Below are 14,809 nucleotides of genomic sequence, written 5' to 3' on the forward strand. Positions count from 1 at the left end.
AGACTCACATGTGAAGATAAGAGAGTTTTCCTAATGTGGACGGTTGGCGACTTTTTTTTTTGGATAATTCAATGAAGAAGACAGCTTTACTAATTCTTTCAAGTAGATTAAGAGTAAGTTTTAAAAAGTGATAGGAATGGAAACCACCACGTGGTGACTAGAACGTCGCAGTTGGTGACTTGGTTTGATCGGTAACCACACCTTAGAGTGAATTATGTTCACAGAGAACTTGATAGGCAACTGATAGAGAGAGAGAGAGAGGGTGTCATGTAAAGCAAGTTTGACAAGTACCCTGTTGGAATGAAACTGATGGGAAGAGCTGATGGGAAGAGGGAGAGAACTTGATAGACAAGCTAAGAGAGAGAAAGATTATTGAACTTGATAGACAAGCTAAGACAGAGAAAGATTATTGAACTTGATAGACAAACTGAGTGAGAGAGAGAGAGAGTCATGCAAAGCAAGTTGGATAAGTAACTTTATGGAATCAAACTAGAAAAGATGGGATGTGACCATTTGAGAGAGACAGAGAGAGCGAGGGAGTGCCCTCCAAAATTGACAGATACCATCTGTCCAAAAGAGAAACGTAAAAAAGTAACATTTGATACTCATCCATCCGCTATCCGACATAACACTCAAAACTTCACCGGTTCACCCCAACCGCATATACAAACAAAAAAACATAAAAATATAAAGAGAGAGCAGATACTTACAAATGGTCATCACATTTTAGAGAGAGAGAGTTAAAAGAGAGAATATTCAAAGAGAGAAAAAGACGCTTCAATATGCTCCTCGAATTTAAGAGAGAGAGAGAGAAAGAGGTGGGGAGAGAGAGAGAGTCAAGTGGGAGAGGAAAACTACAATATAGTTCTCATAAACTATTTAACATTTTATGGATATCTTTTTATTTAATTTTCACTACACATTATCATGAATTGAAATATTTGGAAATGGTAAAATGGTAAGTAGTTGATATATTCGGACATACATCCATAAATTTCCCTAAATTTGATGAAAAATAATAAATTTAACGAAAAAAACAATAATCTCAAAAGGGCTTTCATGAACTCAGTCTAAGCATGATCCTTCATTTATCAATCTTTTTGCGCATAAATAACCATTTGTCTATGAACATTCTTTTTGCACATAAATAACCATTTGTCTATGAACAATAACCTTCTTCAATACAGCAAAGCCATTCCTATCAATCTTAATAATGCCTTTACAGATATATCAAACCAACTAGAAAAGGAAACATATAAGAAAAAATTGTAAGAAAGGCTTAGGCCGAAGTCTCAGTGTGCTAAGAACAAACAAGGAGTTCATAATAGGAAAAGGCAAGTTGCAGGGGATTTTTCACCATGCTTAACATCTCTCTCTCTCTAGCCAGTTTCTTGCTTGTTGCTCTCTGATGATGGTTCATTCATGTTCACCTCTGATTTCCACACTATGTCCTTCAAACCAGTTGAGAGGCTCTTGTAGAACTGCAAAAATTTGAAAATTTGGGTTTTTTCATGAGAAATATGAAATGCTCTCTCTCTCTCTCTCTCCCCACATGTATGAATGAGCATGAACCTACTTCCATCTCTACAAATACTGGATGCAAGCGCACAAGAGAGATAGATATGAAAGACTTCAGACTGATAATAGAACTTGTCAATGAGGTTAATACCTTGTGAAATTCCAAGGTATCACCACCCGCCTTGCGAAGCTCTACCATGAACAGTGAAGGTGCAACTTCAAAAACCTGTAAAACATATAACGAAGGGGGGAAAAACGAAACATAAATATGAGATGAAATAAGTCATCGATTAGATAAATAACGCCATCGTATAATGCATTAGGTTGTTGTGACAACCATCTGCTCAGCTCAGGGAAAACCATTGTCAATCTCAACCAAAGCACATACATTTTCAATTATATATCTGTGTATGTAGAGAGAGAGAGAGAGAGAGAGAGAGAGAGAGAGAGGGGGCTTTTTTTGTTTTTTTTTGGGGAGTGGGGGGTGGGACGATTTGATTAATAACACAATAAAATAGAGAGAGAGTACCTCGGTCGCCACAGAAAGTTGACCCTTCCTCCCAGCTTTTGCAGCCAGCAGTTTCATCTGAAATGAGAACCCAAAAATATTTTCCTTAGAAATGCATTCTAGACATAGTGATACATAATATTGAAATTATTAGGATATCCCCCCTTATCTTAGTTTTCGCATAATTTTTTGTGAAGGCATGCTAAACTGATTTCAAAGAGAAAACAATCAATGAAAAATGAAATTTTATTTTTTGTATGGTTACTCAATTTTAAATATTTCTTTTGCCCTTAATTATTCCTTTGAGAACGGCTACAAGACTTTTTCAAGAAACACCAAAATAGGGATATCCGTCCTTACCTTGCCAAGAAATTAGGAAAAAAAATATAAAATTTAAAAATTTAATCCTAAAAAAAAATAAAAAAAAGAAAAAAAGAATTGTGAAGTATTTAATCCGAAAAAAAAGCAAAAAAGAAACACTCAAAATACCCAATTTAATCCAAAAAAAAAAAAAGCCAAAAAGGGAAGTATTTAAGAAAGCAAAGCATCATTATGTGAACATGTGATTTAGAATAATGTACCCTCAAAAGAAGCATCTACTAGATAAGTATAAGATGAATGGTAAGGAACACCTTATAATTTCGTTTCTGCACATCAAACCCTAAAGGTCCAGCAGCTTCCTCAATTTTCGAAAGTATCTCCTTTGCAGGCTTCTTTGATGCGAATCGCGTCTCTCTTTTAACAACACCCTAAATGGCAAGCAAGTATGACATTAAGCATGCCTACACAAAATAAATGTATTGTTCTTCTTTCTTTTCTTTTTTTAATTATGATTAGCTACACATACATAGCCAAGTTGATAGCAATATCAATTTAGTGCAACACGTGTACAGCAAATGAAGCCATTAACTTGGTAAAGCTTGTCAAGATGCATACCATTTGCTTTTCGAATAGACTGCCAAGATTGAGACCTTGAGATGTTGAAATAAGTTCAAATGCATTCATCATGACAGGTCTTTCTTCTCTCCTCTCAACCACCAGATTTCCAGGTTCCTAAGTAGGACCAAAACCCCATCAAAAAACATTTTCTTTTGATCCAACCTTTCTCAACCAAGGTAACAGAACATTTAATGTAAGTAAAATATATAAATATAAAAGAGAAAAATAACACAAAATATTAGTACCCCAGATTCATTGAAAACATCATCAACATCATCGAGAGAAACATCCGCTGTTTCAAAAACAGGTGGCTTATAACCCTTCTTGAACCATTCATTCTCTATAACTTCAGCAATTGTGACACGCTGCAAGCACAGGAAAGCATACATAATCATAGGCTCCATATTCCAAGTAATCAATCTTAGGGATAGATAATTTCCCCCTGAAATTTCATCCGTGCAGCTTTCCATTATCAACATAAAAAAATTGCTGTCTTAAATGCATTACAAGATAAAATGATAGAACAGCTACGTACAGTTTTAGGATTTGGGTCCAGGATTCTTTTTATTAACTTCTTTGCACTTGAAGAGAACCAGGAAGGGCAAGTAAAATCCGCCTTAAAGATCTACAAATAATCCATAGAAAAGCCAAAATTCTCAGCTTTTATATCCAAATCACCCCCAAAAGTGAATCAAATTCAGCTCATAACTTGAAAGATGCAAAGCAACATATGCACAACTTAACTCTTACCCTTTTGTACAATGACATGAGATTAGATTCCTCAAAGGGCAAGTAGCCTGCCATAAGGACAAAAAGGATCACTCCGCAAGACCATAAGTCGGCCTTTGCCCCATCATAACCTTTATCATTTATAACCTGCAAAGAGCACAGCACAAATAAATAGCAGAAGGGATGATTTTCAAAAGGCAAAAATAGTAAAGATTAATTGATTCTCCATACCTCAGGGGCAACATAGTTTGGCGTTCCACAGGTTGTGTGAAGTAACCCATCTCCCTGAAATAATCATTCTACTGGTTGGGAAATGCAATTTCCAATGGTGCGAAGATCCATAAAGAAAAAATAGAAGACATATCTCTCATCTCATACCTAGTTAAAAATTGGGATATAAGTTTTAATAAAAGCAAATCGAGATAACTTTACTTACTCGAACTTGCTGAGCTAATGCACTCAATCCAAAATCCGAGACTTTAAGAACACCACTAGAATCCAAGAGCAGATTCTCTGGCTGCATAAGAACAACTTAACTTCTAAGATTAATTGGATTCCTTATTTTATTTTCTGTACAGTCTTAAATTTTCAATGCAAGGCAATAGCTTCAAAGGATAAACAGGGTTTTTTCTCATTACCTTCAGGTCCCTATGATAAACGCCTCTGCTATGGCAGTAATCCACAGCATTAATTAGCTGCTGAAAATACTTCCGTGCTTCATCTTCTTTCAACCTTCCATGATTAACCTGATCAGAGAGAACTTCATTACGCGTAAATACGTGGTTCAGATTATTTTTCAAAAAATCTACCAGTAAAATTTTACTAGCTTAGGAATCGGGCTTGGTCTTGATTGCTTGGTCGTTGACAATTGCAACATTATGGGCCAAGATCAATCCCTAGCATTAAACCATCCAAAAAATACAAAAATGGTTCCAGCAGCTCAACCACATACAATTTTATCAAATAGTTCACCCCCAGTCACAAATTCCATAACAATATATATCTTTGTCTTGCTAGCCATAACCTGCACAAACAACAGCACTCCAAGAGGTTACTGAGACTTCATAGTGAAATCTAGCATGAAAGGTAAGAAATCAATGCTTTATGTTATATAAACAGAATATCTTAGTTGGAGATTACTCTAAAGACATTACAGCCGCTTATAGGAAAAACCAAAAAGAATATAACCTAACATATAATATCCAGGTAAAGCAAAAACGGACAAAGAAACTGCTATCATACCTCATGCATCTGTATAACATTTGGGTGTTTGATCAGTTTCATGGTAGATATTTCGCGCTTTATCTGTTGACACAAGCCAGGAAACTCAAAAAAGTATATCCACCAGCTTCTAAACTTACAATCAGAATTCAGAAATATATAGGGGCAAGTAACATAAGTCATTTAAACAGACAAAAATGAAAATGAACTTTTTTTAAGCAAACAACCTAACCTGCAACATTGGCAACACCACTAAATCAAGACATATCCAAGAAAGAAATGCTTAATCCCCTATGTTTATTGTTCTTCTTGACACTTTCTTTGTACTACTCTTCTATATTTATCAAAAAAAAATTTACAAACAAAAGAGGCGAACCATTGCTCAGAAACAGAAATATAAAGTACCCATTAAATATTCAAAATTAAGGTTTGGTGGCATCATCAAATGGGTCACATCAAGCCTCATTTTTATCGAATTGTAAAGGTAATCTTGAACCTGCTATAGCTATTTTCAAATATTCTGATGGATCGGCTTGCATATTATGCAGGATCCCAAGGTGACAAAAGATCAACAACTGCCGCAATACCAAAGTAGCCATGAAAGGGATCAAGGTTTTCATAGCCCATTAACAATATTGCGCAAAGATAAAGAAACACACAGTACATGTATCACCTATGACATTGAGAAGCTAGACAAATGGCGTGCTGATTGAGTAGTGACAGTACATGACAAGAAAAAGTATATGCTGCCTTTTTCTCTAGTAAAAGTACAGTATAAGCCCATAATTCTTACAACCAATACAGAGTTATGAGGAGTTTGATAAAAGAAAATGGCAAATCTATATATATATATATATATATATATATATATATTATCCACAAAATTGTAACCACATAATTTAGAGAGTAATCAATCATTTTTTTCTTTTTTTCCTTTTTAACAGTGAGAAAATAAATTATTAAACCAGTAATTTATCGGAGACCAATCAAATATTGCTTCAAAACCATCATTCCACATCACGAAGATGTAGTCTCTAAATCCTAATCACTTCCACTTCTTAATTATTCCCCGCTCCTGTCAAATTACAGTGCAACGAATAGTTTCAGACCAAACAATAGGTCAATTGAACCATGAAACATTTTTTTTAAAAAAAAGAGAGATTGATTCTTTTGGAGGAAGAAAATGAAGTACAGACAGTTACAGAAAAGAAAAAAAGAACAAGATATCAGAAACGAAGGCTACCTGGCCGATCATTTTGTGTCTCAGAACTTTTTCTTTGTCAAGTATCTTAATGGCAACATTATTGCCAGTCTCGACGTTACGAGCAAATTTCACCTTAGCAAAAGTTCCCTCACCAAGAGTCCTTCCAAGCTCATATTTCCCCACCCTTGTTCTCGTCACCTGCATACTCATCTTGGAAACAATTGGCGTAAAAACCAATTCCCTAGAAATTGATACCTCAATGATCCAATCCGCTTAATTCCACAAAAAAAGAAATCCTTCCTCTGCAACTTCTTTTGCAATAGACTGATTAGTAACTCGTGATCCACAGCTTCAAACTTCCCTGAAAACTTTCTTGGCTCCTTCAAAATAATTAGTTAACAATTCATTACCGCAAGCCTAGAAATTTTGAGCTCAAAATCTATGAAAGCCTTGCTCGCTTGCAAGCTCATCCCCAAATGAACCGTCCAAACAATTTCACGCCCTGATTTAAAACGATTCAAAATCAACCCTCAAAACCCTAGAAATTCACGACTCCAAATCCCTAAATCCCTTCTCAAACTGAGCGTAAACGCTTGCGTTTACAAGGTTGCCACACCTGAGACTTCACCACGTTCATCCTGCACCAGATCGAAACCTAATACCCAAAAAAACACGGAGCACAAGCCCTAAAACCCCAAAAAAATTCCCTAAAAATCACCAGATAACTCAGAAAAGAAACTGCAAACTGTGAAGAGCCAGAGACTTTAAGCTTGAATTTGCTGATGACAGACGGAGATAATGCCATCATTATCTCGAAAAATACGCAAATAAATGGGAAAATATTCAATAATATCGCAGAGTTTTTCTCGTTTTTGCGTTACAGAGCCTTCAAAGTAGGCCCAATTTTAGGGTTATTTGTCTGAGTAAGAAAGGGGAGAGTTTTAATGGCTTAAACGATTCTTTTGAATCGGTGAAGAGTCTGAAGACCATTTTATAGGAAATCTCGGAAAGTCCAAAAAATAAAAAAATTCAACAAAAATAATGAGATTTATATGGCCACCCATTTTCTTAGTAACCTACCCAAAGGGACAATTTTTCATAAAAAAAGTTTATATAAAGATACAACTATAATGGAAAATTACATATGTACCTAAAAAATCCATCCGAAAAGGTAGTTTTAATGTTGAAAAACCCTTTGATTGATCATCTCGAGATCGAGATTTATGACAATGAAAAATATTTTTTTTTTTTTTTTAAATATCAAAAGTAGTGCATTTTACAACAAATTATCTATACCGTTTATTTTCAAGATTTTCATATATTTATAGATCTATTTGATTTCAACTATTTTTTAAATTACAATTTTATAATTCAATTTAAAAATAAATTTTACGAGAATCCTAAAAACCTTTTACATGAAAATTATATACCAAGATAAACTTTGAAAGTGCACCTTACCTGACCTCTATAGCACCCATTTTTTATACCATCTTTATTGGTTACTTTTTGTCCTTTTAAAGAACAACACACATTTGCATTATTTGACCATGATATTTTTTGTTAGTCATTTTTTGTCCTAATTTTAGAAAAAAACATCTAGGGGAACACAAGCATGAGTCGATAGTTAAAATCTCTTAAAAGGGAATATTTTAAACATTTTTTATACTTTGGAAGAAGGACGTGGTTAGCATGCCGATGGCGTTCATATTGTAGGAATATAGGTTTGGCAATAAATATATTTTTAACTATAATTTGATCCTAATTTTTATATAATATATAGTCTTTTAACATAGAGATCATGAATATAAAAAAAAAAAAAAAAATTAAAACAATAAAAAAACATTTGGTCACTTAGTTACAATTATTTTTTGATGAACCACCTATTTGCATCCATCCTTAGTTAAGTTGGATGCTTTGTACCTCTGGACCACATATTGTACAAACGTGGTAAAAATGTGGTCCAGCCTACATGAAACAATTGTTTTTAGAAGAAAACTACTAGATGTCTAATTTTTTTTAACACCAATATTTCACTTTAATATTATGTAACAAATATTTTCAAACATCAATATTTCACTTGACTATAATTATGATCCCAAAATTTCCAAATACCAATATCTGACTTTGTCAAATTTATTTGAATTATCAAATAACTAACACTTAACTCATCCACTATTTAATATTTTGCTCATTTTCAACTATCCCAACTCCATGTGCATTTTAACCAACTTTTAAAAATTAGGGATTATATACAATGAGACCCATTTTTTTTTATTATAAGGAAGTCACATTCACTACTACTCATTAGATGTCCAATTGAATGGTGTAGACTGGCCACTATTTTTTATTTTTTTAACTTTGAGTTTTTTCAGTGACACTCTTACAACTATTCAATATGAAATCCAAAGGACAATAATGATTGTGATTTCTTTTTATGAAAATAAAAAATCTATTTATATATATATTTTTTAAATTAACAAGTAAAATATTCAATAATTTGTATTTTTGATATGAGTAATGATCCTATAGGACTTTCTCTCACCCATATGTGTAGGACTCAAAAGGATCACTATTAAATTTGACATAGATCCCTAAAAAAATATGAACGTGGGACTTGACTTTTTTAGAGATCTGTGCCAAATTTAATAGTGATTCTTTGGAGTCCTACATACATGATTAAAATAAAGTCCTATAGGATCATTTCTCTTTTGATATAGTGTTTGACAATTTTTCCTTAATGAAAAATTTTGTCACCAAAAAAGCTGATAACAATATTTGGCAGGCACATTAACAAGTTGGGTAGAGTGGGCCTAAACTCAACTTGGACTTGCGCTAGGTCTAGATTATATGAAATCCAAAGGACAATAGTGATTAAGACTTCTTTGTACAAAAGTAAAAAATCTCTTTTTGTATATATTTTTTAAATTAACCAGTAAAATATTCAATAATTTATATTTTTGATATAGAGTTTGAGTAATTTTTTTTAATGAAAAATTTTGTCACCAAGAAAACCCATAACAATATTTGGCAGATATGTTAACAAGTCGGGTAGAGTGGGCCTAAGCCCGACCTGAACTTGTATTAGGTGTAGATTATTAGACTCAGACGCGTACTTAAGCTAGATCGAATGCATATCACTTGGACCTAGACCTGGCCTACAGACCCAAACTCATGTCAAGTGCGCCGAACCAGCCCAATTGCCACCCCTAATATTACTCAGTCACAATGTCTAAACCGACCAGTAATTGGTAAAGCACCCATCCTTTGGGTGGAATAATCAAAGTAGCTGGGTGAATTATTGAATAACTGGGTGGCCAAATCTGGCCGTCGATTTTTAACAGCCATGAGTCAACGGTTGTTTCTTCGTTTATTTTATATTTTACCACCTCAGCATTTGGCGGCACGCGAAAGTCTCGATGATTCCGTTGAAATTTCGGCGAAGTTTCGTCGCAAGTCCGCAAAGCGATAAGCTTGACCCTGTAATTTACTATGGTTTAGAAATTTGAGAGAAATTTATTTTCGAATTATTAGAAAATAAAAAAATTAATTCCCAAAGTACTCTCATTATCAGCAAGATAATGGTGGGAAACTCTTTGAAAAATCGTCCATATGAATCAGGATTGCCTGGTTCGGATCAGGATTAATCAGGGATCTGATTCATAATTGTGTGGTTCGGATTAGGATTAATCGTTGATACGAATCAGAATTACCTGATTCGGATCCTGATTACTTGGTGGGCCATTTTAATACGAGGAATCCCGAAATTGCATTGATTCTTTTGTTTTTTTTTTTTTTTCTATAAACATTTGAGATTGAGAATGTTGGTTCAGAGTAGGATTAAATGCAGCTTTGAATCATAACTGCGAGGTTCGGATCAAGATTAATCGCCGATATGAATCAAAACTACTTGCTACGGATCATGATCAGTAGGTAGGCCGTTTTAACATGGGAATCACGAAATTGCCTTGATTCCGCCTTAGATTCAGAATCGGACCCCACCGCTTTAAGATCCATTTCTGATTTTTAAAGCACTACTGAAATATAATAGCTACCTCTCCAATAAATTGGAGAACCACTACGAAATTACTAGTAGTTCTAAACGTTGATGGTAAGAAAGTCATGATTGTTTTAGTTGAGGAGCAGTATGCTACACAATGTAAGCTATTAATTTGGTTTTGATGACATAGTCAAAAGGTCGACCAAAGAAATCAGAGTGAATGAGAATGGAGAAGAAGCTAATATTATTCTTAACTTGGAAGAAAAACAAAGATTTTGAATTGATAATGTTAGTAATCAATATTTTTCGAAATGTCCTTTTAAATATGTTAAAACAAAATAATGTTTCATTTTCTAAAAAGATAAAATTTGCTTGAAGATGTTTCAAGAATCTCGCCCAACACTTTTTTCAAAAAAAGGTACTGTTTTTTAAGGAAGACGTATGTTTTAAATGGATTTGGCTAATTATGCTTGGCCTAGTTTTTCATTATTTACATTATAATATAGAGGAATCACGACTATCACTTAGTGTGGATTGTGAATTATTAGGTGATTCCCCAAATAAACTTTTCAATGCTAACCATAAAATCACAGTCAAGATGATCAATTGGATAATACTTAAAAATTTGAAAATGGATATTACAAATAATGTATTATCAGAAACATCACGCCCTAGTTTTAAGGCTAAAAAATCTATACTTTTCGTAACAATACATCCCATGATCGAGATGATCAACTGGAGTATTTTTCAACGTCAAACAACATTTTTTTTTGGGGTTTTTGAGTGGTGCCTTATTTTTAGTATAAAGTCGGTAAATTATATAAATACGTGAAAGTATAAAAAAAGGTATTTTTCTTTGGGTTTTTGAGTTGTCTTATTTTTAGTATAAAATCGGTGAATTATATAAATGTGTAAAAGTATAAAAAAAGGTTAAAATTTCTTAAAATCTCACTGAAGGGATTAAAAGGTTACAAATTACACTTTAGAGGGTACTTTTCATTTTTATATCAATCAGGTACATCTTTATAAAATATATAATTTTTTTTTTTTTTTTTTCAAATAGCCCCTATTCAATGCTAGGAAGCCATAATAATTTGACGTATGAAAAATTGCTTCATGCGGGTTGGACCGCATGACTACATATGCGGTCCAAAAAGTCTAAAGTGTCCATTATGGATGCAAATAGGTGTTCCATCTAAAAACAATAGAAACTAACGGTCCAAATATTTTCTTATTAGAATTGTTATTTTTAGTTTTTAAAATTTATTTATTTTTCATATCCATGATTTGCATGTTAGATATTAATAAGCCTGCATTTCTACATATGCGGGCTTGGCCACATAGAAACCGGGTCCTTGATGTATTGGTAATTTTGTCTCCACTTTTCATTCAATGAAGGCCTCTTTAGGGGAGAAATTATCAAAATACCCCTAATTGTTCATGTTTCCCAACACCGAAGCAGTCTCGGAATACATTTTTATTATAAACATACTTGATTGATATAGAAGTTTAAAAACATGCCATCGAGTTTAGTTCATAAATTTTAACCCATTTTTTGATATTTTATCTATAAGTATTATAAATTTTTTTTTGACAAATAAAATAACTATTATAATATTGACCCTTTATATAACTTTTGTTGGTCTCAGTTTGCCATAGATCTTACCAATAGAAGTAACCAAATGCATGACAAATGGGAGAGTAGTTGGGGTCGTGATGGTAACAACCCCACATCCTAGTTATCGGGTTACTTAACAAAATGGGTAGGAGCTTATTTTTCTCATTGAATTACCCAAAAAATAAAATAAAAATTACATGAACAATAGATGCTTATCAAGTGAAGTATAACGGGGTTCATGAACTTTCAATTAAGTTAAAAAACACATCCAATTGTAACGGTTCTCGGTTGTTTAACCTTTCTTGCTCCAAACTTATTTTAATCAATTATTAAACAACCTACACTACTTAAATTATTTAATAATGCAGTCCAATCTAAACTTATTTTATTCAATTATTAAACAACCTACACTACTTAAATTATTCAATAATGCAGTCCAATCTAAAGGGGGTGCTGTTATCTGTGGACAAAAATGAATTATTGCCTTGTGGATATACTAAATAATTTCCATTTAATTGTATATACTTGTAATAAAATATTGTCGTGATATAGATAATGTCGGTGGAGGAAAAAGTGGCACTTTTTAAAATATAGACATATTTTTTTTTCGAACTTAAGGTGGGATCCACATTGGTTTCATTCATGGAAGAAATCCATGTGACACGTGGATAAGATATATGTGAATATGGGTTCGAATAACTCTGACCGTCCATTTCATTTCATATGAATTGTTCCTATGGTGATGGACTGCATTAAAGAATTGAAATGGGGTTGACGGTGCAGTGGGAGAGAGAAAGAAAGAGAGGGAGAGAGAGAGTAGTAGCTAAGAACACAGATACTGAACCAAATTGTCTGTCTGACCAACCGGATTGTCAATTAGTACCTTGGTCAATCATGTCCGAAGTAAAACTTGTGTTTCATTAAGAATTAATCAAAGTCAAAGTTTGACTAGCTTTAGCCTAACGTGAAGTTGATTTAGATTGATTAGATCAATAAAACAAAGTTGGATAATTCAATGTTAATATATATCATATTTTTAAATTATTATTTTTATAATTATTTTATTTTTTAAAATATTATGTAATTCGTTTTACTAATAGTCTTGATCAGTTTTGATTGAATCCGACCCTTTACTAGTTCAATAGCTGGTTGTATCCTAATTGATGGTTGAAAACTGTTTTGGGTCTTAATTTAGTGGGTGTGGTTATTTTAGCGTTGCGGTTTTAGAGTATAAAATCTTATTCTTTTTCTAAAATCCTTGATTGTCGAGATCGTGATAATCGATTCACAGGTTTTCTAGTGCCAGCCCTATCAAGTAAGTACATTCTCAGGTCATTTTTCATCGAAAATTGCAGTTATCATCTCGGCGTTGACTATTATGATTGTGAAAAAAGTTACGATTTCAAACCCAAAAAATAATGTATATTTTAATATATTATTGAAACCATTTATTTCGCCTTAAAAATAAGTTTTCACGGATCCAAAGATCTGTATCATTTTTTGAACTTTAAATTTCATAATCAATATTGGAAATTGATTTTAAAGCTATCATAAAGATTTTCAATACCCAAAGTACTTTTGGGAAGAGGATTCTAAGTGAGGTTTACTTTGGTTTCATAAAGACTAGGCTTTATATAAACGGTATCCTCTAGAAATAAGGCATGATGCCTCTCAAGCACTTTTTGTAATGATAATCCAGTAATGGCTTTTCGTTTTTATATTTATAATTTAAATAATGAAAACCTAGGCCAACATAATTAGCAAATCCATTTAAAACACACTTCTTACTTAAAAAAGATTCCCTTTTTTCTGGAAAAAGTGTTGGATGGACGAGATTCTTGAAATAGTTTCAAGAAATTTTATTTTTTTATAAAATGAAATATTATCTTGTTTTAACATATTTAAAAGGACATTTCAAAAAATATTGATTACTAATATTATGAATTCAAATTCTTTGGTTTTCTTTGAAGTTAATATTAGCTTGCCCACTTTCTCACCTTTCTCCTTTTTTTATTTTTTTATTTTTTTTTGTGACAATCTTTTCAATAGGGGTTTCTCACCCACCTATCCTTTGATGCTCTGTTTTCTTTGCTATGTCATCAAAACCAAATTAATAGCTTATATTGTGTAGCATACTCCTCCTCAAATAAAACACTTAGTAATTTTTTTTTTTTTTTTTTACCAACATCCCTTAAATTTCATACATATAAGTGAGAACAACCATTCAAAAAAATGGAAAAAAAAAGAAGAAAAAGAAAACACGCATACCTCATCCACATTTTATTTTCCTTCATAGCCCCCTATACAAATATTCCAACCAAAAAGGAAGCAAAAAGTGAAAAGCCCATCCTCATTTCCTGTTCCTCCTTCTCCTCCATACAAATAAAAAAACCAGAACAAAAACGACACTCCTCATCCCCATTGATACAATTCTCCACACTTCGATGTAATATTAAAATATAAAAGCCTAAGAAATAAGAAACAGACAATGAGATGTCGGAAGAAATCCTCGAAACTATACCTTCACCGGTACAACTCGCACTGGCAAATATAATCATCTTTGGATTGATGCTCAGTCCCAACTCTTCTACCAAATACTTGCTTATCTCAATCGTAGCTTAGCTCCTCGAGCTTTTTAACTTTCCTACAATTATACAACACATATTCAATTCTTAATTAATAGTAATTTTTTTATTTTAATTATTTTTGAGTAATTTAGCGGGAAAAACAGATCCCAACCCATTTTTTCAGATAGATTAGGGAGTCAGCTTTTTTTTTGACGTTTTATTGGGTGATATCAGCAGGATCGGAAACCATAACACAATAATTAATAATTTCGCGGCTGTTGTTTCTGTTTTATTGGAGAGGAAGCAATTATATTTGACCGTGCTTTAAAAATCAGAAATGGGTCCCGAAGCGTTTCCGGAGACAAATTGGGCTATGCATTAATTAGATTCTTGCTTTAAGGAAAATAACGTCGTAACGATTGTCGTTTTTCTGGTTTTGAACCATGTGAGTTAACGTAAGCCATGTGAGCAAGGTTTCAATCATAGACAAGGAATTAACCTCACATGC

The 14,809-nt window shown here is 33.0% G+C and overlaps 1 protein-coding gene across 1 annotated transcript; it reads right to left on the bottom strand.

Moving 5' to 3' along the window:
* Positions 1-1,117: 1,117 nt before the first annotated feature.
* On the bottom strand, positions 1,118-6,746 carry LOC18427227 (CBL-interacting protein kinase 23). Its single transcript, XM_006836281.4, has 14 exons — positions 6,159-6,746; positions 4,937-4,999; positions 4,647-4,718; positions 4,333-4,440; positions 4,131-4,211; positions 3,926-3,979; positions 3,716-3,841; positions 3,501-3,590; positions 3,211-3,330; positions 2,963-3,079; positions 2,659-2,775; positions 2,048-2,104; positions 1,670-1,744; positions 1,118-1,481 (listed from the first exon to the last, which is right to left on the bottom strand). The coding sequence occupies exons 1-14, from the start codon at positions 6,327-6,329 to the stop codon at positions 1,380-1,382; spliced, it is 1,353 nt and encodes a 450-aa protein (XP_006836344.2). The 5' UTR covers positions 6,330-6,746; the 3' UTR covers positions 1,118-1,379.
* Positions 6,747-14,809: the final 8,063 nt, after the last annotated feature.

This window comes from Amborella trichopoda, chromosome 2 (genome assembly GCF_054954075.1).
Source record: "Amborella trichopoda isolate Santa Cruz 75 chromosome 2, AtrichopodaSantaCruz75HAP2 v2.0, whole genome shotgun sequence".
Lineage (NCBI taxonomy): Eukaryota > Viridiplantae > Streptophyta > Magnoliopsida > Amborellales > Amborellaceae > Amborella > Amborella trichopoda.